The following is a 23,598-nucleotide window of genomic DNA, read 5'->3' as shown; positions in this document are numbered from 1 at the left end:
TGATTTGCTCACAAATATACAAAGAATAATTAAAATTCTCGCTTATTTCAATGATTTAAAATTCACCAGTTTGACATTTACAAAAGCGTTAAATGTCAAACGTGGGAATAGGAGAACATGAGATTACAACGCGACGTTGCCAATTTTTCCAAAACTTCTTCATTCTGAGTAAATATGAATAATTTTTTGCGAATAGTTTCTAGAAATATCTGCGCTCCTAGAATTTGTGAAATGGGGACCGAACGCGCACATTCATATTACTAGTTTACTGTTTTTCTCAGCTTTATGAAAAAACTTAGATTTTTGTAGACTGCCAAAACAAACAACCCGATCACCATTCAGTATTGAAAAACAAGTGAAGACAGTTGCTCGATTAGCTTGCGTCATCGTTTTGGCAAGTTCGACAAACAATTTTCATCATCATTTTCAGTGCCATACGAATTCTTTAGAAAAAAATTGGCGGCCCTGAAAAGGGCCATTTTTGTAAAATAGAAAAATTATAAGCCGGTTTCTAAATCCGAATATTCCTCTTCATCAGCCACATGAACGTCATTCGACTCTTCAGAGGAATTTTTGAATGTGAGCAAACGCGGCACCAATCTTGAGCACAGTTTTTTAAAATGCCTAAAAAATCTGCTAGGTCGAGCACTTACAGTCGACGACCATTCAGTACCGCTTTGTGGATTTTCTTCACCGTTTCTGGAGTCGTCACCTCATTTGATCGACCACCGCGATGCTCGACTTAGCATCGCGGTGGTCGACTTAGCAGCTCGTACGGCCTCGTTTAAACTCTGCTACCCAATATTTTACTGTTGTAAACGAAGGAGCAGACTCGCGCAGAGTAGAGTCCAGTTTAGCTTTTATCTGAAAAGCTGAGGTCTTTCAAATAAATGTATTATACCACATGACAATGACTAATATGAATTTCATTAGTTCGGACTTCCTTTATTTGATATTATTCAGGGCTATTCACACTCGTTTCTGTACATGGGGATCTCGTGAACGATAAGAGATAGAGTGTCGGTTAAATTATGGCCAAGTTGTGTATTTCAGAGACCTATTTAATGATGTAAAGAAATCGAATGTAGCTCTTTGGGTTCTGGTCATATACAGGAAAAACCAAAAAATACCAAATTATTTTTTTGCCTGTATCTTCTTTATTCGCAGACATATTGAAAATATGTCCTCATTTTGCTGTTGGCACTTGATGTGGGCTATCAGAATATATCCATGAATCTTTAATACAGGGTGTCATCTTTGAATTTTTAAATACAGGTCCGTATTTAAAAATTCAAAGATGGGGGTTGGCCTAAGTCAGGTAACACCCTGTATAAAAGATTCATGGATATATTCTGAGAGCCCACATCAAGTGCCAATAGCAAAATGTGGACAGATTTTCAATATGTCTGCGAATAAAGAAGATATAGGCCAAAATATAATTTGGGATTTTTTTTTCCTGTATATCTTCAGAACCAAAAGAGTTATATTCGAGATCTTTACATCATTGAATAAATAGGTCTCTGAAATACACAACTTTGCCATAATTTAACCGACACTCTATCTCTTATGGTTCACGAGATTCCCATGTACAGAAACGAATTTGAATAGCCCTGTATAAAATGATTTGAAATCCCCGAAAGAACTAAAAAAGAAAAATTCAAAATGAATACCTAAAAATAACAATTATATTAAGCAGAAAAACCTGAAATGAAATGATAATGAAATAAAATACAAGTGAAAATAGAACAAAATAAAACTAAAAAGTTAAGAGATTCCAAGCCAAATTACTTTAGAAAAAAAACACCAAGTCTATTTTTCGGATAAGGAGATATCATTCCTAACAGCGCACCACAGTAACCATTCTTACTTCTACGGACTACTCAAAATCCACAAGGAGGACGTTCCGCTCAAACCGATTATTAGCTCCAGAGATTTGGCTACTCAAAACTTGTGTAGATTTTTACTCCCCATTATACAACCATTGCAAGGAAAAACAGGGCATTTTGTCGAATTACTAGGGGCAATTGAAGTCACACAGGTAGATCAACTAATCAGTTTCGATGTGGAAAGCCTATACACCAACATTCCGGTCGAAAAAGCACTCCAAATCATACAGAGGAAGCTATCCGAAGACGGGGACCTGGACGAAATCTTTACACAAGATTAGGGATTGTCAATAGGATCGCCACTTTCAGCAGTCATAGCCAACATATATATGGAGTGGTTTGAAACTCTGGTCATTGAAGAAGCCCACAAGAAACCTCGTGTCTGGTTGAGATACGTTGATGACACCTTCATAATATGGAACCATGGGAATACTGAACTAGACGCCTTCCTGAAACACATCAATAGCGTAAGACCTTCCATCACTTTCACAATCGAGAAAGAAGTCCACAACGAATTGCCATTCTTAAACGTATTGGTGAAGAGGACCGACACTAAGTGGGAAATATCTGTATACCGAAACCCACTCATAAGAGACAGTATCTGAACCACAAGTTCAACTACCATCAATTGACTAAAAGAGGAATCATCAAGACTCTGGCAGACCTGCTTTTGGGCTCTGTAATACGAAGGAAGGTTTCGAGAAAGAACTAGACATCATCAAAAATGATCTTCAACGGAATGGCTACTCCAAAGCGATGGTAGAAAAGACTTTGGCTAAAAGACAGCAGGAGTCTTGCAAGGAAGAGAAGCCGTCACAATCAGTGTTTGCACTTCCCTACATCAGAGGACTATCGGAAAGGATAAGAAGAATTGGTTCCAATTAGACCACCAAACGCGGACTGTGATTCAAAAAATTGCATTTACCGGATACCCCGTGACCCCTAGTTTATAATAATGCAAGGTAAGGTAAGGTACGGTAATGCAGAGAGGTAAGGTAAGGTATCCATTTTTTAAGTTCACGAAAAAGTAAAGTTTGAAGAATTGCCGTAGTGATTATAGGTTTTGGTAATTTTTGAGTTGGCAGGATTGCATAAACAAATATTAACTTTTCATAATCTTGACAGCAGCAATCATTCATATGGAATAAATAATAATTTTCATTTCTATAATATTATGGAAGACGCATATTTATTATCATTAATAGAGCAATACCCAAATTTCACAATGTGACGTTCAAGTTTATCTGCTGACATTACCTTTACACCATTCGGATATATCCGTCAAAGTTCGTAGTATGGTGCTTTTTGATTGGTTGGAGGTAAGAATGCAACGCAGAAAGTTGAAAAATCAGCCAACTTTTCACCTTGCGTTACCTTGCCTTACCGACGTTACCTTACCTTACTTTTCATCTAGAACGCCAGTGTGTTTTCTCAATACTTCAACTTTCTTACCGTTGAAACTAAGAGGCCATTGGATGTTCGCATTGCGGAGCACAAGAAACACACACAGCGAGGGGAAACCAGCAAATCAGGAATAGCAGAGCATGTTTGGACCCATCAACACAACATCGAGTGGTCCCAAGCTGAGATCTTGCACAGAGAGGAACATTGGTTTAGGAGGAAATTCAAAGAAGCCGCATACATGATGTCCAACAATGTATTCAGCCAAGCTAGCGTAGAGATACGCAACATATGGAAACCCATTATCAAGCGAAAAATGGCCAACTTCCGCCACACGGTCATCTCCCACTAAACCGGTAAAGCGGAAAAAGGAAAACGGAGATAAGGGAAAGTACTCGAATGACACATTAATAGTCATCTCTCGGAGGAATTAGACCTGTCATCATCCGAAGATGATTGTGGATACTAACAATCGAAACGATGTGAAGTAACTTGGCTCTCTTAATTTTTCATTATTTGTTCAATTGTTCTTTTCATTTCACTATTATTTCATTTCAGGTTTTTTTGCTTAATATAATTGTTATTTTCAGCTATTCATTTTTAATTATTCTTTTTCAGTTCTTTTAGGGACTTCAAATCATTTTATATGATATCAGACAATAGAAGTTCGAAATAATGAAATTCATCATGAAACATTGTCAATCACCTTCAAACAAACGATGACTAATATTCTCTATTTTCACAAATTCACCAAAAACCTATGCTATTTGTGGCTACCAAACAAATTACAAACAATGCAGCGTCTTCAAACTTGAAACATATGCTTTCTAGAGTGTGTACTATCTGATACAGTGATATTTTTTGAACAACTACCGCCATCTCTACGTCAGGCCGGGAACTTCTGAAACCACCCAGGTAAGTAAGTTCCTCACAAAAAAACACACATCTTACTCCGAGTATTAGTAAAAAATAACACGAAGGATAGTAACCTATGAAGCTGGCTTTTGATGGGAGTGTATAGTGTTTGTAATTCTCATTAGATAAATTAATATCTTCGGTAAATATTTGTCAATCGTATTCCACTATGTAGTAGCTAATTTCATTTATATTCCAAGCGTGTAGACCTTCCTCAGTTCAAATCAATCAACTTGCGCGTACTGTGTCAAAAACTAGGACTGACCGTATCGGATGAATCCTAACGATTATCAAAATGAAAAAGATGTATCATTCGATTCAGCACCAAATAGATGTATGTATCTCTTTTAATAATGTTATCTTTTACACTTCTACATATTTTTGTTGGTTTGTTCCCTGTAATGATTGTAATAAAGGAGCCCATACACGAGGAGTTGATGCTCAGATGAAATTTTTGACAATTTAAACCTTTGAACCATTGAACCGTTTGAAAAGATCACAAAAAAATCATCTATAAATACCACTGAGTGATATTTATTTATCTAGAAACATTTTCAACATATGAAGAATTAATACTGATTTCTCAGGAATATCCAACCTCGAATATTGGTAGTCAAAGTATAGGGTCTTCTAACGGGGACTTCCGAACTTTAACAATTGATAACGACCATTTTGTTGAAGCTACATCTGTCAAAATAGTTGTCGTTTATTCAATCTGATTTGCCAAATCACCACGGAAGGATTCAGCATTCAACATTCGGGCAACGTACCGCGCGCTTCGCTCATTTTACGGTCGCCGTAACGACTATTCGCAATATGCTGGATGAATTTGAATCCACTGTTTCAGTAAACGATCGACCAACACCCGTACGTCGACGAAACGCAATATCTGTCGAAACCATCGCCGCTGTCTGTGAGATTGTGCAGGTGAATCCGAGGCAGTCGATTTCGGTTCGCTCACAAGAACTCGGCCTTTCGCAGACCACAACTTGGCGAATTTTGCGTCGTGACTTGGGCCTGCACCCATACACTATTCAACTGACCCACGAACTGAAGGTAAATGGCCATAAACAACGACGTCTGTTCTCTGAATGGGCTTTGGAGCACTTGGCCACTGATTCTAATTTTCATCGAAAAATCATCTTCAGCGATGAGGCCCATTTCTGGATGAATGGGTTAGGTTAGGCCCAAAGTAAGTTAGTCTATTCGACCCACCAGCGCAACCCACAAGGGTTGTACGGAGTACGGATCTGCCGAACTCTAAAAACCTGATTCTTTTCCCAGCGGGGCAGGCACAAAGTATGTGCTCTGGTGTTTCATCATTTCTCAAACAGAGACACACACTGTCTTCTGACAGTACGAGTCGCTGCATATGATGATTCAAATGACAGTGACCTGTAAGAAGGCCTGTTGGACATCATAGTTCATCCATACTGTAGTCCAACAACTGTTAGGTATCCAGCTTCGAAGGGCGAATAAACGCCTTGAAGTAGCCAATCCTGGAAGATTCTGCAAGAAGTCCATGCATCTTCTTGCCATCCAGGTGTTCAATCTTTGTTTGGCAAAGCCTAAAGCAATGCCAATGACAGGTTCTGGTCCGATGAAGCTCCTTGCAGCACCTTCCTTTGCAAGGGAGTCAGCAGCTTCATTGCCTTCCAGGCCAGTATGGCCAGGATTCCAGACGAGAGACAATCTGTTAGGTCAATCGCGGAGAGTCGTTTTAGGCAATTTGCTACCAATTTAGACGTTGCTCGGTAGGAGCCAAGAGCTTGGAATGCCGCTTGACTGTCCGAGAATATTTTTATTGACTTGTGTATGAGGTTGGTGTGATTTGGCCCCTTTAGATTTTCTCTTATGAAGTTTTCTCAAGTCACAGGTGTATGCGAATAAGCGACAAACTTTAACTCTCCTCAATATTAGGGGAGCCCAAGCGGAGATTTCGGAATTTACTAAAGCGCGGCAGATTAATATACAGGGGGATACCTCGTACCCGGTTAAGTACCTTCACCAAATATGAGCCCCATATATAAGGCCGCCTGTGAGGGATAAAGGATCGGATTAGTAAAAAAAAATTGATCATCAGAAATTCTCGAGCGCGTCAGATTAAGGTAGGGTGAGTTAATTACCTACTAAAAAGTGTATACTCCAATAATCTGACAATTTGAGAGTGACGTAAAGGAAGGGGAGGGCAGCAAAGCTGTGAAAAAATAACGTAATTTCGACATTCTCGAGCGTAGCTAATTTTTTTTATTTTGAAGAAAATAATTCAAGGATAACGAAAAATATATAATCTGACGATTTCCGCAAGCCGAAACAACAAAAATTCGTCGATAAAGTTCAATGCGTGCAGCTGTATGATACCTATCGATGATATGATACCGAGTTTCTACGCCATCACAGCTGATTACAGAGACTCGTTCGTGATGAAGATGATGATTAATTATTAAATTAATTGTTGGATGTAGCCGTTACTACGTGGTAGGAAATCATAATGAAGAAGATAGAAATGAAATCTTCTATGTTTTTTACCACTTTCATTTGTAGTAAACTTATTCATGATGGAATCACTGCTGATTGACTACTCTGACTTTCACACTATACTGTCAAGTGGTTCATGATGTGCAAAGTGGCTTATTTTTTTTTTCTCGAAAACGAAGCTAGATATGAATAAAAAAATTTTGTCTCAAAACGACCTGACGAATCACCCTATGAAATTTCTTACCGTAGTTAGGAAACACCCTGTATATTTTTTGAAGTGCATTTAACTCAGTTGGAGCATTCAACAGCGAAACAAATGAGAATATTTTCCAGCTCGGCACGCTTTTTGGTGTTCAGTAGGGTCAAGACTGTATGATTTTTGTATTTTTGAGATATTGCCTTTCACATTTTTGTTTCAATTTGCTCTCATTTTCATTTGAACTTTTTAAAAAATTGCTGTGAATTTCTTCTTTGGAGGTTAACAATGGATGATATGCTCCAACTCCTATAGAAGGAATAATAGTGGCTCCGGAACAGAACCTTGAGGCACGTCGGGTTTAAAACTTGTTTTCTGTGTATACGTACCCGATTGAATGTGAGCTGATCCATTGTCTCCCATCTGAACTGGTTCAGACAGGTCAATTTTCGTTAATTCGGTACTTACCGACACTTCCACTAGCACGAAATTAAAACAAACTCGTAATCCTTATCAAATCCAGTTCAATTAACGTTTTATCTCGTTAACACCCAAACTTAGATGCCGGACTAGTCAGTTATGTCTTCAAGACTACCGTGTTTCGTGATAGCGCTCTAGAGTTTTTTTTTCGTCGTGATATCTCTCCAGGTGATTGCAAATCGGGTAGATAAACGATATCGGCAATTAGAAGATAAACCGCTGTTATGTGTGATGGTTCAAATCAGTCTGTGAGACATGTCGCATAGAAGTATACCTGTTAGACGTTCTCAGAGCCTGCCTTACAGGCAAGTACCGCAGGTTTGGAGAGATTTCAGGTCGAGGTTGAGTTCTGTTTCCGGACAAGATGGGAATTCAAGGCGAGAGGTAATACGATTATTTTTTGGTTATCTCGAGATAAAAGTATTTGTTTTTGTCGCTGTTTTTCCGTTCTTGTGACGAGTGAAGGTCGTCCGTTGGGTTGGGTTTACTTTTTGTATCCTAGTCGACATTGCGTGGGAGAGTATACAAGGTTAAGTTTTCTGATTGACATTGAACGTCAATTTTACTGACATTTATCGATCACAAAAGTAACTTTCTCTTATTTTTTCAAACAATTTTGCTCTGCATGAACACCTGAGCAAAAATATTATTAACTAACTATTAACAACTACACAATTAACTACAAAACCAAAAAATGTGAAAACTATAATTAACGGGAAAATACTAATGAAAAGAACGACAAAATTGAGAATTATATTATAATTTGAACCCTAACCATAGTGATTAAATCAAAACACAGAACATTACACATAACAACAAACATTACACATTGAATGAAAGAAAATTCACTTCATTCAAAGAAATAAAAGTGTCATATATGCACGACAAAATATTTTGTTGATGCAAGAAAAAAGAATTCTTGACTCCCAACTATTTATTCAAGCATATGTTCATTGTATCAAAACGTGTTAGGAATCACACGTTAAAAGGTAAGACCTCGTTAATCCTTAGCTCGCACAAGTTTCGACTTCTGAGGGTTGTTGTTCGTAGGGGTGCGACAGCTGGTTAACGGAAAAACAGATTTTAAACAGATTTTTTTAAACAGAATATTTGATTGAAACAATCACACAGTTATTTCAATTTAAAGAAGAATTGAATTCAAGTAATATTTTGTCTAATTGATAGCGAGAATGATTTAGAGTAATTTATGGAACGCCGTTTTACTTTTTATTGTCACAAATATTCATTCCTCAATTTATTCAACTAACAATGTATTTGTTTGAATTTAATTGATTCATGCATTTGTTCGACACATTAAAAACGATTGTTCCCAAAATTTGTTCTATTTTAAATGACACTTGATTTAAAATGTTACATGAATTGATTTGTTTGATGAAAAGTTGCGAACAGTTATAATATAGATTCATTGTTTGAAATTTTTGGAAGTAAATGTTTGTCATATATACTTTTTTTGTAACTATCGAATAATTTACTACAATTTCTGTGAAACATGAATAAAATGGTTTGTTGATAATTATAGTTACATGAATTAAAACGATTGTTGATAATTTTAATTCGGCGCTAGCGTCGAACGGATTCTTGCAGAACCTGAATTTTTAAATCTGGCAACATGATAGTTTAGTGATAGTAACACAATATTCCGTCCGACCGCAGCGCCGTATAAAAATTATCAACAATCAATTTAATTCATGTATCACCTAAAAGCAACAATCAAAACAATTCATTTTTACAAAATACCAATAGAAAGTAAAACGGCGTGCCACGCCGTTTTACTTTTTTTTAATATTCCTTTGAAATGATCTGAATTATTTTGTTTGTTGAATTTCAGTGATACATGAATTAAATTGTTTGTTGATAATTTTTATTCGGCGCTGCAGTCGAACGGATTATTACCGTACTATGACCAATGACATACATATTATATGCAGTTATGTAGTTCCGCAAAAATACGCCCGACGTCAGCGCCGAATAAAAATTATCAACAAACAATTTAATTCATGTATCACTGAAATGCAACAAACAAATTAATTCAAATCTTTCCAAAGGAATAATAATAAAAAGTAAATCGGCGTGGCACGCCGTTTTGCTTTTTATTATTATTCATTTGAAATGAGCTGAATTATTTTGTTTGTCGAATTTCAGTGATACATGAATTAAATTGATTGTTGATAATTTTTATTCGGCGCTGTCGTCGGGCGTATTTTATGGAACTACTTAACTGTATATATGTATGGCGTTGGTCATAGTACGGTAATAATCCGTTAGACCGCAGCGACGAATAAAAATTATCAACAATCAATTTAATTCATGTATCACCTAAATGCAACAGTCAAAAAAACGGCGTGCCACGCCGTTTTACTTTTTATTAATATTCCTTTGAAATGATCTGAATTATTTTGTTTGTTGAATTTCAGTGATACATGAATTAAATTGATTGTTGATAATTTTTATTCGGCGCCACGGTTGAACGGCGTGTTGTCGTACTATAAATGAACTAGCATGTTGCCATATGTAACAATTGAAGTTCTTGATAAATCCGCTCGATATCAGCGCCGAATTAAAATGATCAACAAGTTTCATTGTAATTCAACAGTCATATAAATAACTAACATTTTATTGAAAGGTCAAAATTATATGCGGAATTGAAACGTTTGTTGAATTTACTCGAATAATACATTCCATTGATTGTTGAACTAAAATGTTGGTTTATTGCTGAGTTGAACTATATGTATATGGATTATTTTTCAGCATAATATATAATAAATTGGCGTTCCATTTTCCAATACTCTGAAACAATATTTTTCTTCGGAATCAATAAAAGCTTCAAGTTATTTCATTACTCTTTTTTATTCAAATAACAATTTTATTCATGTAACATTTTAAATCAAGTGTCATTTAAAATAGAACAAATGTTGCGAACAATCGTTTTTAATGTGTCGAACAAATGCATGAGTCAATTAAATTCAAACAAATAAATTGTTAGTTGAATAAATTGAGGAATGAATATTTGTGACAATAAAAAGTAAAACGGCGTTCCATAGTAATTCGAATATTCTATTAAACAAACAAAATTTAAAGATGGGTGGAATAGTGGAACTGATTGAAATAATCAAATGTACTTTCTATTTGAGTAAAAGTTATGTTGAAGAAATATAACATATCTGCAGGATGATGGAGAACTTTGCTTGTTTTGATAATGTGGAAAATTCTACTGAAGTAATGATTTTGTTGAACAAATAATGAATAGTAGTTGAACGAACAATGTTTATACCTCATTGTGAGTATCTTGCTGATAGAGCAAAGCATTTTGAAGGTTCAAAATAAGTATGAATAATGATGAACCAACTGAAATAAAGTTACAAATCAAAATCCTTCACTCTTGTTTGAATTTGGTTATTGGATTCAATTAACCAAATATTATACTAATCTGAATACCAGCATCCTCCCACGAGATGCTGGTATTCAGAAAAGTACTGAAAATTACTTTTTTCTTCTCTAAAACTTCATTACCTATGCTTTTTACCATGTGTGGAGACTTTTGAAGAGGAGTAGGTATCATCTATACAAAATTAAAATGATACACCAATTAACTGAAGATGACCCTGATCGATGAACAGAATTCTTCGAAATCATGACGGAAACCATTGCAAGGCATCCTTCCTATATCCACAATATTTGTTTCAGTGACGAATGTACATTTTTTTAAACGGCAATGTTCACAGACAAAATTGCCGTTGTTGGAGTAACACCAACCCTCACGTTTTCCGGGAAACACATACCCAATATCCAGAAAAAATTAACGTTTGGGCATGAACATTGGGAAACCATATGGTAGGACCTCTATTTATTGATCAAAATTCAACAGGGGAACTGTATTTGAATATGCTGGAAACTACTGTTGACCCGTTCCTACAGAACAGCCAGCCCGCTCGCCAGATTTGATATCTTTGGACTTATTTTATGGGGCTATTTGTAGCAAAAGGTGTACGAAACTGAACCTGCTTCAATATTGGATATACGGCAGAGAATAATAAATATTGGTAGAGATATTGACGTTACTGTGTTCGAAAATGTTCGGCGTGAAATATCGAAGAGGCTGTTTATATGTTAAGAAGTCCAAGGCAACCATTTCGAGCATCTTCTCAACTGACCTCAAGGTTATTACATCAAAGTATGTAGTTAAATGTCAATGTATTCCGTGTTAGGAATCACACGTTAAAAGGCAAGACCCCGTTAGTCCTTAGCTCGCACAAGTTCTCAACTTCTGAGAGTTGTTCGTATGGGGGCGACAGCTGATTAACGGAAAAACAGATTTTAAACAGATTTTTTAAACAGTTTTGCCATTTTGTAGTAGTTGAAGATGTTGACATTATATTCTGGGGTTGTGAAGCATTTGTCAGGAGCTTCAAGAAGATGTGTCACAGAAGGGGGGGTTCTTTCCATTTAATTTTTTTCCAATATGGCGCCCAATCGCCAGTCATCTGTCAAGTTTACTTCAAAATAAAGTATTCATGCATTAATTTCAATATCCCAAATTTCCTAAGTCGACCCGTATAAAAAATAAAAGGTGGGGGGACATTAAAGAAATGCACTGTAGAGTCTTCAATGTGATCTTCAGCTACTGTTGATGATCTCCAACAGCCATGCCTTTTTATCTTTGTTATATCTGCCCCTGAGCTCACTAACAATGTAGTGGAACTAACAACAAAAAATTAGTGTGGGTTTGGTAATTTAATTTCTTGTAGCGTTTTTCCAAATTTGTGGATATGAAGCCGTTGTTTGTATGTCTTACCATTAGTGCATTTGGAAAATAATAGAAACCAGCCCGATGGTCTACAATCTTCATATTTTCTGTTGGGGTTTGAGTGGTTCACTACTATGAATGAGCTTAATTTTTTTGTCATCGTGTCAGAAAGAGTAAATAATAAATTTCCCCCCACATCTTCAAATCATCTAAAGGAACAATTCGTTCAGGCCAGTCTCATCTCCCTACACTGTAGGTTAATGGCCTGACACCTCTCAGAAAACAACTACTCCCCTGGCTAATAACACGAAGGGCGTTGGATCACATCCGACAGGTGCCAGTGCAGGATTCTTCACAGAAGTTATTCCTGCATATGCTGTTGGCGATACAAGTGTCGCAATAGATTTTCAATTATTGGAGCACACTTGCAGACCGGTTTCGGGCTGCTTGGCCACTCGTCAGTGCAAGGTAGTGTCTATCATCAACATAAAGTCGATGATTTCCGATAACTGAAAATCGAATTCCTTCAGAGTATCATTCGTCGAACTAGGTTGAAGCGGACAACAAACAACAGGTTTCTCATCGCCCCGTCTGCGTGTGAACGAGGCCCTTCGTGGTATTAGCCAGGGGAGTAGATACTGAACTGACACCCCCTTGAATAACCACCAGTAGGCTTAGCAAACCGGCAAATCGACATATTTAGCATTAAACAACCTTGTAGAGAACATTTCCCAATACCTTGACGACAAGGAGATTACAGTTGCTGTATTTCTCGATATTGAAGGAGCATTTGACAATGCACTACCTAAATCTATAGGATCATCTCTGGCTAGAAAAAATATAGAATCAACCATAACTGGCTGGATCTATGCTATGCTGGTAAACATAACTGCAACTACGACTCTCCAAGGCTAGGCCATTAGGTTCAGGGTCGCCAGGGGCTGCCCTCAAGGTGGGGTACTATCTCCCCTTCTGTGGTCACTCCTGAGGGATAGTCTGCTTGATGCCCTCGACAGAAAAAAAGTAGATTTGCAAGCTTATGCAGATGACCTTGTTATCTTGGCAAGGTACACGTCGGGAAGGGTAGCTTGTGATATCCTCCAAAGCGCGTTGGACGTTGTTCACAGTTGGTGCCTGAGGGAGCAGATGTCTGTCAACCCCAGCAAAATTGTGATAATCCCCTTCACCAGGTGGAGAAAATTGGACGATCTAACGCCACTTTCCCCTCAATGGTGAGCAGAGCACATACTTTGTGCCTGCCCCGCTGGGGACCGAATCAGGTTTTTGTGATTGATGTGCGTAAATTTGCGAAGATCCCTAGCTTGATCGCAAAATACTTGAAATTACCAAACAAGCTAGAGTACATCGTCATTTAGACCAGGGCTGAAGCCTTCAAAAATGGCAAAAGTTAAAAAAAATAGTATGATGAATCCCTTCAGAAAAGGAGGGGAATATGATAAAAATGAAGGGAAAAATAAATTACGGGCGATCTGAGTTCAGGAAGTGGGAGGGGGTGAGTTTTTAAGGGTAAACAATAGTTTATCTCGATTTCCGGCAAAACTACAAGTCCTACGGAAAAAAGTTAAAAGGCAAAGTTGAGGGTAATGAAAAGATCTACAACTTTTGTAGGTACTCATTTTTTGAAGAGAACTCCTACAAAACAATGGAAAGTCTTTGGGAGATTTGTTGTTAAGAAACATACAATAACAGCAGGGGAGCCCACGATGCAAAATGGGGATTTACTCGAGCATCATTGAGACATATTAGGTTGCAAAGCTCAGATGAAAAGAAGAAAAAAATTTTATATAATATATACCTTTTCATCGGAGGGGCAGCGGCTATAGATTTTTAAATATGTTAAAAGTGAAAAGAAAAAAAATTAATTAAGCGCGTCAGATTTTCTAAAGGGGTGTTAAGTGCAACAAAAAAAAGCTCTCATTCACTAATCTGACGATTTCGATCTGACGCGAACTCGCAGCCATTATTAGTATGTGCAAAAAATTCGCCATTTTGAAGTACTCAAGCGCGTCAGATTAAGATATATATGGTTCATCTTTATGTTTTAGACGTGCTGTCTCATAATCTGACGTTTATTTAGAGGGATTCGCTTAATCTGACAAAAACAATATTTTTTTAATTTTTTTTTAATTCATTAAACTTAATTAATTGAAAAACTCAAGAAATAGCATGCAAATAAATAAGTATATGTTTTTTAAGTTGAATACTTGTATTTATAAGAAAATAATTTTAAAAGAATGCTCAAAAAAATTTAATTTTCTATAATCAATTGATTAATCAGGACATTTTCAAACTTATATATTGTATAAGTTTGAAAATATCCTTATAGGACGAAACTGCAGTAACGTTAGTTACAAATAAAAGTGGTAAAAAACATAGAAAGTTCCATTTCTCTTTTATTAATTATGATGTCCTACCACGTAGTAACGGCTACATCCATCAATTAATTGATTAATTAATCATCATCTTCATCATCAAAATGAAAAAAAAAAATTAGCTACGCTCGAGAATATCGAAATGACGTTATTTTTTCACAACTTTGCTGTCCTCTCCTTCCTTTACGTCACTATCAAACTGTCAGATTACTGGAATATACACTTTTTAGCAGGTAATTAACTTACCCTACCTTAATCTGACGCACTCGAGAATTTCTGATGATCAATTTTTTTTACTAATCTGATTCTTTTATCCCTTATATATGGGGCTCATATTTGGTGGATGTACTTAACCGGTTACAAGGTATCCCCCTGTATATTAATCTGCCGCGCTTTAGTAAATCCCCTATTATAACGTAGCATGTTCAAAATAAATACTATATTTTCCACTCTTCAACCGACCCCTGATTATTACTGTCATTATTACTATTATGAGATCTATACAAAGTAATAAACAAACGTTGAACTTCTCTGGCAAATCTTATCAGCGTTTGGAAATATCGAAATGTTTCCCAAGGCTCGACTGATAACACTTGAAATGTTTCCGATAAAATTCAACACAAATATCTTCTTCCCTTGATTATTTTCGTATCGTGTTCGTTCAAGAAGAGTTACAATAAAACGATTCGTCTTAATCGTGTGCGAATTAATTGATTTTTTTCCCAATTAGCGGTGCGATAATGTCAGATGAGGGTCGGAATATCAAAATAAAACGAATGACCTGCTTCAAAACTCTTGAAAACTACAGAACTAGTGGGTGACTTCGTCGTTTGCGTGCTGGTTTTTACGTGTGCAGTGAGCTTTTTTAGGTTAAGTTTCTTGCCGTGTATGTGATGTCTTTAAGGAGTTCGACTAGCGGTTCGGGCTCTTCTAGAAATTTCGAAAGTTCCCAGCTGTTGCTAGCAAGGCCAAAGAGCTATGGCTCTCTGTTGCCCTACTATGAGTTCATCAGAGCCACAGTTAGGGCCCAACAAGGACAGGTGGGTTTGTAGAATTCAGGAACTATTTTTGGGTTGTTTGAAAAGTTTTGCCCGTTTCAATATCATTGTCCAGTCATTTTAGGTCGATTTAGGCCTGTATTTCGGAAAGTTTACATACCCAGCTGCAAATTTGTATAAACTTTTTATTTTGGCATCATAAAAGTATTCTCAAAATTCACATATGATTCGACGGCCGCAACTTCAAAAATTGGGGGTCAAAAGTAAAAAAAACTACTTTTTGCACGTTTTTTGCCAATATCTCGTTTCCAATGGGTTTTATGCTAATTGCTTTTATTATCAATATTGTAGAGAATTAAATTCTCTACAACTTTTGTTTCAAACATTTTTCCATACGTTGAATCGTTTTTGAGATAGAGAGCAGCGCAAGCGCAGATTAAATATTATTGTAAATCAACTGGTTGTCCCGATCGAAATCAGCTCATTTAAGGTTTATAAATTATTACTTAATGAATAATTATAAATAATTTTCATTTTTTATTAACAAATACATTATATTTAAATATTTTTTTCAATAATGAACCGATCTATGAATTCAATAATGCAATTAATTCCTGTATTTCAAAGAGTCATTTAATTACATTTTAATTGTATTCTTTTAATAATTGTCTGAATACATTGACTTTTAACTACCATAAAAATAAAATAAAATCAACAATAAAAATTAATTGGCGCTCCGGGGCGACTTTATTGATTACAGAGGCGCATTTGCTTTTTCAGCTGCAGGAAAACCCTGAAAAACCTGCAGCACCACATCATCTGAAGATCTTGATCCAACAATATCCTCTCTCTTATAAAACAAAATGTAGGGTGTCTCCAGAGGCTCCAATAAATTCAATGCATCGCCAGAACACTTCGTGACACGACTATCGTCAAACTTAAACCAGTTCGTTTCGTCTTTGACCAAGGCGTAATAATGACCAAATTCAACGCCAGAACCACAGTGAACAATGACTGCATGAATATTATAATAGTGGTCTGCTAGGTTGAAATGTTCATCTATTTCGAACCTTCCGAAGAGTTTCTTGTTTCCGTTAGAGGTTGAGTCTTGTTTGAAAATCATCAGTGTTATTATTAGATTGACTGGTGCCTCAGCTATACTTGTTTCCTTGTAACAGTCAGTTAGTTTTGCGCATGTTTGACAATACAGTCGATCATCACCTGTTAAAAATTCCATTTTCAGATGATTTAACAATAAGCTTTGCACGGACTGGTTATTAGTCATATTAGGAAACGCTAGATGAAGTTCCAGAAATTCACATAAGTTTTCGGTACTTTTTGAACATTTACCACAAAGTAAACAAGTGAGGATTTTTCCAGCAAATGATTTACAAACACTAGACGAGATAGGCTGTACGGAATCATTCAGTCCAGAGCGGTCAGGAGTATTGATTTTGCTATTGTTTTGCTCACGAAGAGTATTCAACAAGAACCCCAAGAATTCGGAACAATCCTCTTGTTGTCCTAACGGTAATTGCCCGTTTCAAAGATTATTTGATAGTGGATTGCAAACTTTATTAGCTGTTTATAATGCTCCAAAGTCTGTAGATACTATCGATCATGTTCGTTATGCACAATATGTCAAGCTAACAAAGCTAAACTTGTGCAGTTATCAAATATCCCACCAACAAGTGGAGCAGCTCACCAACATTTTAATCCTGGTTTATTACCAAGTTCAAACTTGGTTAGGACATGATTTGGAACCCCAGGAATGGGGTTGGATAATGCGTAACGGATTGCTACCTGCGTAACGGATTGCTACCATTTTACCACCTGCTCCAGATGAGTTACTCAATACGATGTTCTGTAACTGCAAAAGTGGTTGTGGTTCAAGATGTGGATGCAGGAAAGCAGGGTTGCAAAGCTCTTTAGCTTGTGGCCGGTGTAATGGGCAAGCTTGTCTCAATGCTGTACCATATGAGACCGATGTTAACGAAGATAGGCCCTTTGATCCAGAAATCATGGAAGAATTGGAAACGAATCTGGCTGAAGATGACAATGAAGATGATAACGCCCTTGAATTTTTACGGCTGCGAAAAGACGATGACGATGAAGAAGAAGAAAATTGATATTAAAACTCATTATTCTTTTAATTGTTTTATCTGTTTTTTTGATTTTGACATTCACAAATGTACCAAAGGAGATTTTTTAATAGAAATATTATTTAAAATTTTATTTATTTTCTATTCATTTTTATTTATTAAAGAATAATTACTATAGATTAGATTTAAATTATAATGTAATGTATATTTTTCCCTCTACGTATTTATAACTACACGGGCAGGTAAGTGTTATTAAATAAATTGATACCTAATTGAAAATGAAAAAAATATTTGAATATAATGTATTTGTTAATAAAAGATGAAAATTATTTATAATAATTTATTTCGATTGGGATAACAAGTTGATTTCAAATAATATTTAATCTGCGCTAGCGCTGCCCTCTATCTCAAAAACGATTGGAAGTATGAAAAAATGTTGAAGCAAAAGTTGTAGAGAATTTACTTATCTACAATATTGATTATAAACACATTTAGCATAAAACCCATTGGAAACGAGATATTGGCAAAACGCGCAAAAAGTCAGTTTTTTTGACTTTTGACCCCCAATTTTTGAAGTTGCGGCCGTTGAATCATATGTGAATTTTGAGAATACTTTTATGATGCCAAAATACAAAGTTTATACAAATTTACAGCTGGGTATGTCCACTTTCCTAGGCAAACCCCCTAAAATGACTGGACCATGCGTTTTTGTAGCTCCATATCTCTATAAATATGTATTCTACTCTGTTGTGCTATACAGTGTGTTAAAGCCAAATGGAATAAATTCATTATTTCGGTTATGATACATATTTTAACGAAATCCTGAAACACGTCAAATTTAAAGTATAATTTGATATACTTCAACGGAAAAATGCTACCCCTACCTTCAACCCCCTCCGAATGACAGGTACAACATCAATTTTTTTAAATGGGAAGTATATGCTTGTGATATATCGTTTGAACGGTCTCTTCATTCTCTATTCAAAAATATTATCGCTTTCAAGTTTATTGCAACAATTAAGATAAAATAAATTAAAATCATGTGGTTACCGAAATTGGATAAAATATACTTAAAAACTAAAATGTAATGCAAGGAAGATCTCCGTGCAAGAATTAGGAATCTATCATTTATAATTATGACACAACTAGAAATACAAATCAATTCAAAGAACTAAGATTATAAAAAAAAAGAAAGAAGAAAAAAAAGGAAAGAAAAAAAAATCAAAGGTGCTACATAACATTTTTCGCCACAAAATATCCTTATTTTTTTATAATGGGAAAATGAGAATATGAAGTAACATTAACCATCCTAAAACCTCACTGATTACAGGTTTCCGTTCCTCTTACAAAATTACCATTTTCACTCTTATTGAGAAGGAATAACTTTCCTGACAACAAAATAAAAAATAAATTATTTATGTGAAAACAAAGGTCGAGTATCTCTTAAACAATTTCGTTCATGTTTTGATGTCAAAACCAAAAAAAATCTACTTCAATTATTACGGAAGATACGGGGGTGTTTCCATAAGAAGTGAGACAAATTCGGATTTTTCAGGACTGAAATTTTTCCAGGAAAAAAGTGTATTCTTAGTGTTCCATCGCGAGTGACGGACAGTGTATATCACTTTGGCCAACCCCATTCAGGTGGTAGGTGCATTTTGAGCATTTCCATCAGTCCTGAGAGTTTCATCGTTCCACCTCGAATATTACGGAAGATACGGGGGTGTTTCCATAAGAAGTGAGACAAATTCGGATTTTTCAGGACTGAATTTTTTTCAGGAAAAAAGTGTATTCGTAGTAAGTTGGTAGTCCTGATCACGAATCTGAGAAATTTTGAGCCTATTTTGCCCCCTAATATGTTTTACCGTAAAAATGGGGTGTTCCATCGCGAGTGACGGACAGTGTATATCACTTTGGCCAACCCCATTCAGGTGGTAGGTGCATTTTGAGCATTTCCATCAGTCCTCAAAACCCTATAGAGAACCCTGAGGTTCTCCAGGGCCATGATTTTTGTAACAAACTTACTAATGACATATAGCAATAATTCTTAATATAAAAATATTTGAGAATGAAAACTCGTTCGTACGGAGAGATTTTATATTTACGATCGTCATAAAAGTCAAACAGCAGTGTTTACACTGGAGTAAATAGCAATTACCAAATAAAAGTGTTTGCAAAGAACATTTCCATTGTGATTCAACAACACCGAATATATATCGAACCTTTTTGCAATTAGATTTGCTTTAATCAAAACGCGTGTACACATCAACAAAGAGAGCAATAAAAATCGTGTGTACAAAACGTCGGTTCCATTGTTTTCAATGGACAAAACGGTAATTTACGGTCACCGGAATAATCCTGTAATCCCGGTGCATGTTTTAGCGCTTGTTAATCAAGATGCTTACATTAACGTAGAAGATAATAAAGATCGGGTTTCTCCGTTGTTTAATATATTCAATTGTTTTCATGTGGACAGATCGGATTCTACTAGATCAAATTGTTAATTGGTTGCAAGCCAAACACTTGTACGGCAGTGTATTCGTGTAGTTGTTTGAGAGCTTCGCGAGTGATAGGAAGCTGTTCGACGACAATGTTCAAATCTGCCAAGATATTCCAGAATCAGGTATTTCACTAGTGGTTCAATTAATTTTCTATTCGTGCTGCCCGAAGCAGTAGTAGGTCGTTTCGAATGTTTTGTCCTTTTTAATGTCATGTTTTTTTGTAGCTCCTCCATATCTCAATAAATATTTATTCTGCTGTATCATGGTATATACTGATCGATAGAGAATTTTGTGTAGTTCAAGTAAACGATATAGTGCAACATACCTACCAACAGCTCCCCTTTAATAATATAGTTAGGGAGCTAACTAATTTCGTTATTCAATAATCATTTCTGATTATATAAGAATCACAATAACTATATAATATATATGATAAAAATATATGAAATGATATATATATATATATATATATATATATATATATATATATATAATAAATAAATATCGTAACGTGATTGATTACATAGTTTTGTCACAGCAGCTCACGTTATGGCCGAAAGTATTCCAATTCTTCTTTATGATTTCTTTTGTAACAGTTGTATATAGTTTTTTAAAATGATTTTATAAGATGAACATCCAAAGGTTTTGGTAATCCTGGGTCACATCGCGTCTTGCGTTCATAAGGTTTTTTTTGACTATTTTACGTACAGTTGAGAAAGGAATTTTGGTCAAATCTGATGTTGCTTGTAATAGTTTGTTTCCCTCGAAACCGAACTTGAGATGTAGATTCTTATATACATTGAAACATACTCTCCGTGTTTCTATATGTAAATGCATCCGAATCTCATTCACTGGTATCCCTTTTTCGCATTGTTCACCATCGCTATTGGAACCACTTCACTGGAAAAAGTCTGCATTGTTATCACACTTGTTATCAGTACTCGTCCAAGGACGCCACATTTCAAACAGATAACAAAAATTTCAACTAATTATACCTTCACCAATATCGAATTTCAACACTCAAATCGCGATCAGTTCCTGAACGGAACACGACGGCGATAACCATCCCCGCATTGCCCGGTTTCTATTCGTCACCGTAACATGACTTCAAATTTAATTTTATGACTCTTCAACCAATTACAAAACTCGATTAGTAAAAATTATCCAATACGAACCGCCAATTCTACAGTCCACGTGGACTAGTTGACAGTGGCTTCGTTTCTATGTATTGGTTTTTTTTGGCCTTTGAGAGTGCTGCAAACTTTAAATGTACGCAATATCGTTTACTTCGACTATACTCTATGCATTGATGCTATTCATTTTTTCAAAATTTCAATTTTCTACCTCTTTGTGTTTTTCAATTTTATTTAATTCAGGACAAAAAAGCAATACTTTCACCAATCATACTTGGGAAACTGAAAATTTCTGAAATTTCAGTTTCGCGACACACTGTATGAAAAATACCTTGGGTGGTAGTATGGAAGTTTTTATAGAAGTATTTTTCATCAGGGTTGCAAAAGTTTCATTTCACAAGTAAGACGTCAGTTTTAGGCAAAGTTTCGGTAATAATCACATATTTTATATTTCACTAGTTGTTGCCCGCATTGACTTTGGTTTGTCCCATTTAGTTTCGTGACGCACCATTTTGAACAAATAGTTACAATATTTTTTTATCAACCCAAAACTTCAGGTTTCCAACTTCTAAATTGACGAAATTCAATACAATATTTGACTCCCTATTTTTCCCCTTGGGGATAGAAATTCCCGAATATCTTTCTTGATGCTCCTTTATGCTATACAAAGAACCTACCTGCATATTTCAAGATTCTAGGTTCAGTATCTTCGGCTGTACGCTAGTCATTTATATTTTCACTTTAACTAATACAGTAACTGAAAAAATATACCAACTGCACTTAGGAATGCTTCGAGAATGGAATTATGTTACCCATAAAGAAATTCGCAAAACTGATACAACCGTCAACGGCGTCTGCCCTCACGCGTCTGCCCGCGTTCGGATCGCGTTCCCGACGGTGGCGCTTAATTGCTTAGACTGCCCCTCTACCCCCGTGACTCACAATTATCTGTTGACTCCAAACGATTTTAACAGATGGCGATATCTGTTGACTGGATTGAGTAAGTAATCAATAGATGGCGCTGCTATGTTAAACCTACAAACGTATCATACAAGCTACAATTCAATAGTGTAACCACCACGTGTTGTTGAGGCTAAAGTATAAGTTAAATTTATTTTGTAGTAAACGAAATACCGTGAAATTCAATTGTTTTTACTTTTTAACAATTACTAGATATTGGGAACGGTAAAATAGAACTGCAACCAAATACGCAATGCATTAAACTGCCAGACAGTTTCTGCACTATTCTTCAGGAAAAAATGAATCGATTCAGATTATTTTTCCGGATATACAGAATAATTACTTGAATCATAACTGGTCATCGGGCGATTTTGGCAGCCAAAAATGTTGATGTTGACGAAATTAACTTCCAGATACAACAGTTGTTACCAGGCGATCTGATGTCTTTTAAATGAATCGATACTGTTGTTGATAAAAATGAAAGTGTAAAATTTCCAATTGAATTTTTAAATTCACTAGATATACCTGGAATGCCACCACATAATCTTCGATTAAAGATTGGTTCCCCTATTATTCTCCTACGTAATTTGAATTCACGTCAATTATGCAACGATACGCGTTTGGTCATCAAAAAATCACCGGAAATATTCTTGAAGCAATCGTTTCAACTGGGAAGTTTAAAAGAAAAGTGGTCCTGTTGCCACGTATTCCAATGGTACCGTCAAATTCTACCATCCGCTTCAGAAGGTTTCAGTTTCGAATTCGTTTAGCTTTTGCCATGTCTATAAATAAGTCTCCAAGGCCGAACATAAAATATTATTGTTAATGATTTAAGACTATTTGCCCTGCCTACCTCATTCATACGTGTCACATGTTATTTACTAATAACTTTGTAATATACTCATTTGTTACAAAATTGAATAGAAATAATAAAATATTTTTAAAATTAATTCTTATGTATTGATTTTTGCCTAATATCAACTGTACGAAAATCTGAATCAATCGTGTTCTAATCCCAATCCAGTGGATTTTTATACCAGCTTTAACGTTTCCGTCTTCGTTCGTAAATAATAATTTCATTGTACTAAGATGTTACGGTAGTAGAAAATCTGTCATAGAGGTCGCCATATTTTTTTACAAATGGCATCTATGTAAACAAGCATGGTGGTCCCTGTGACTGATGTTCTCCTACCGTTTCTCTTAAATAGTTTACTACAATGTAATATAACAAAAACCTTAGCTACAGCAACGCGTGGCCGGGTCTGCTAATATAGAATATATTTACTTTGTGGCGCCCAACATGGGGCGCTTGACTTTTTTATAAATTCTATTAAAATGTATTTCACTGCACTGTTGCTAGAAAATCTTCCTCCAATGAATACTTATTTTT

At 35.8% G+C, this 23,598-nt stretch overlaps 2 protein-coding genes across 3 annotated transcripts in view; one reads left to right on the top strand and one right to left on the bottom strand.

Annotated features, from left to right (window-relative positions):
* The window catches only part of LOC111516106 (choline/ethanolamine transporter flvcr2a), a 91,491-nt gene extending 83,993 nt beyond the window's left edge, over positions 1 to 7,498 (bottom strand). The window contains exon 1 of one of the 2 annotated variants that reach the window (XM_074172520.1): positions 7,345 to 7,498. Coding sequence is in view for 1 of the 2 variants with exons in the window: in XM_074172509.1 (XP_074028610.1) it covers positions 7,266 to 7,299 (34 nt within the window). In the remaining variant the exon portion in view is untranslated. Of the gene's footprint in view, positions 1 to 7,265 lie in introns of both variants that reach the window. The other variant, XM_074172509.1, reaches the window with a different exon arrangement.
* Arms (Ankyrin repeat-rich membrane spanning) overlaps positions 1 to 23,598 on the top strand; it is a 91,416-nt gene that overhangs the window by 2,378 nt on the left and 65,440 nt on the right.

The sequence above is a fragment of the Leptinotarsa decemlineata genome, unplaced genomic scaffold (assembly GCF_025532065.1).
Source record: "Leptinotarsa decemlineata unplaced genomic scaffold, Ldec_3_MD MMD2_P_RNA_scaffold_12, whole genome shotgun sequence".
Lineage (NCBI taxonomy): Eukaryota > Metazoa > Arthropoda > Insecta > Coleoptera > Chrysomelidae > Leptinotarsa > Leptinotarsa decemlineata.
Note: the sequence above shows the minus strand (reverse complement) of the source record. Positions and strands in the feature narration are given on the sequence as shown.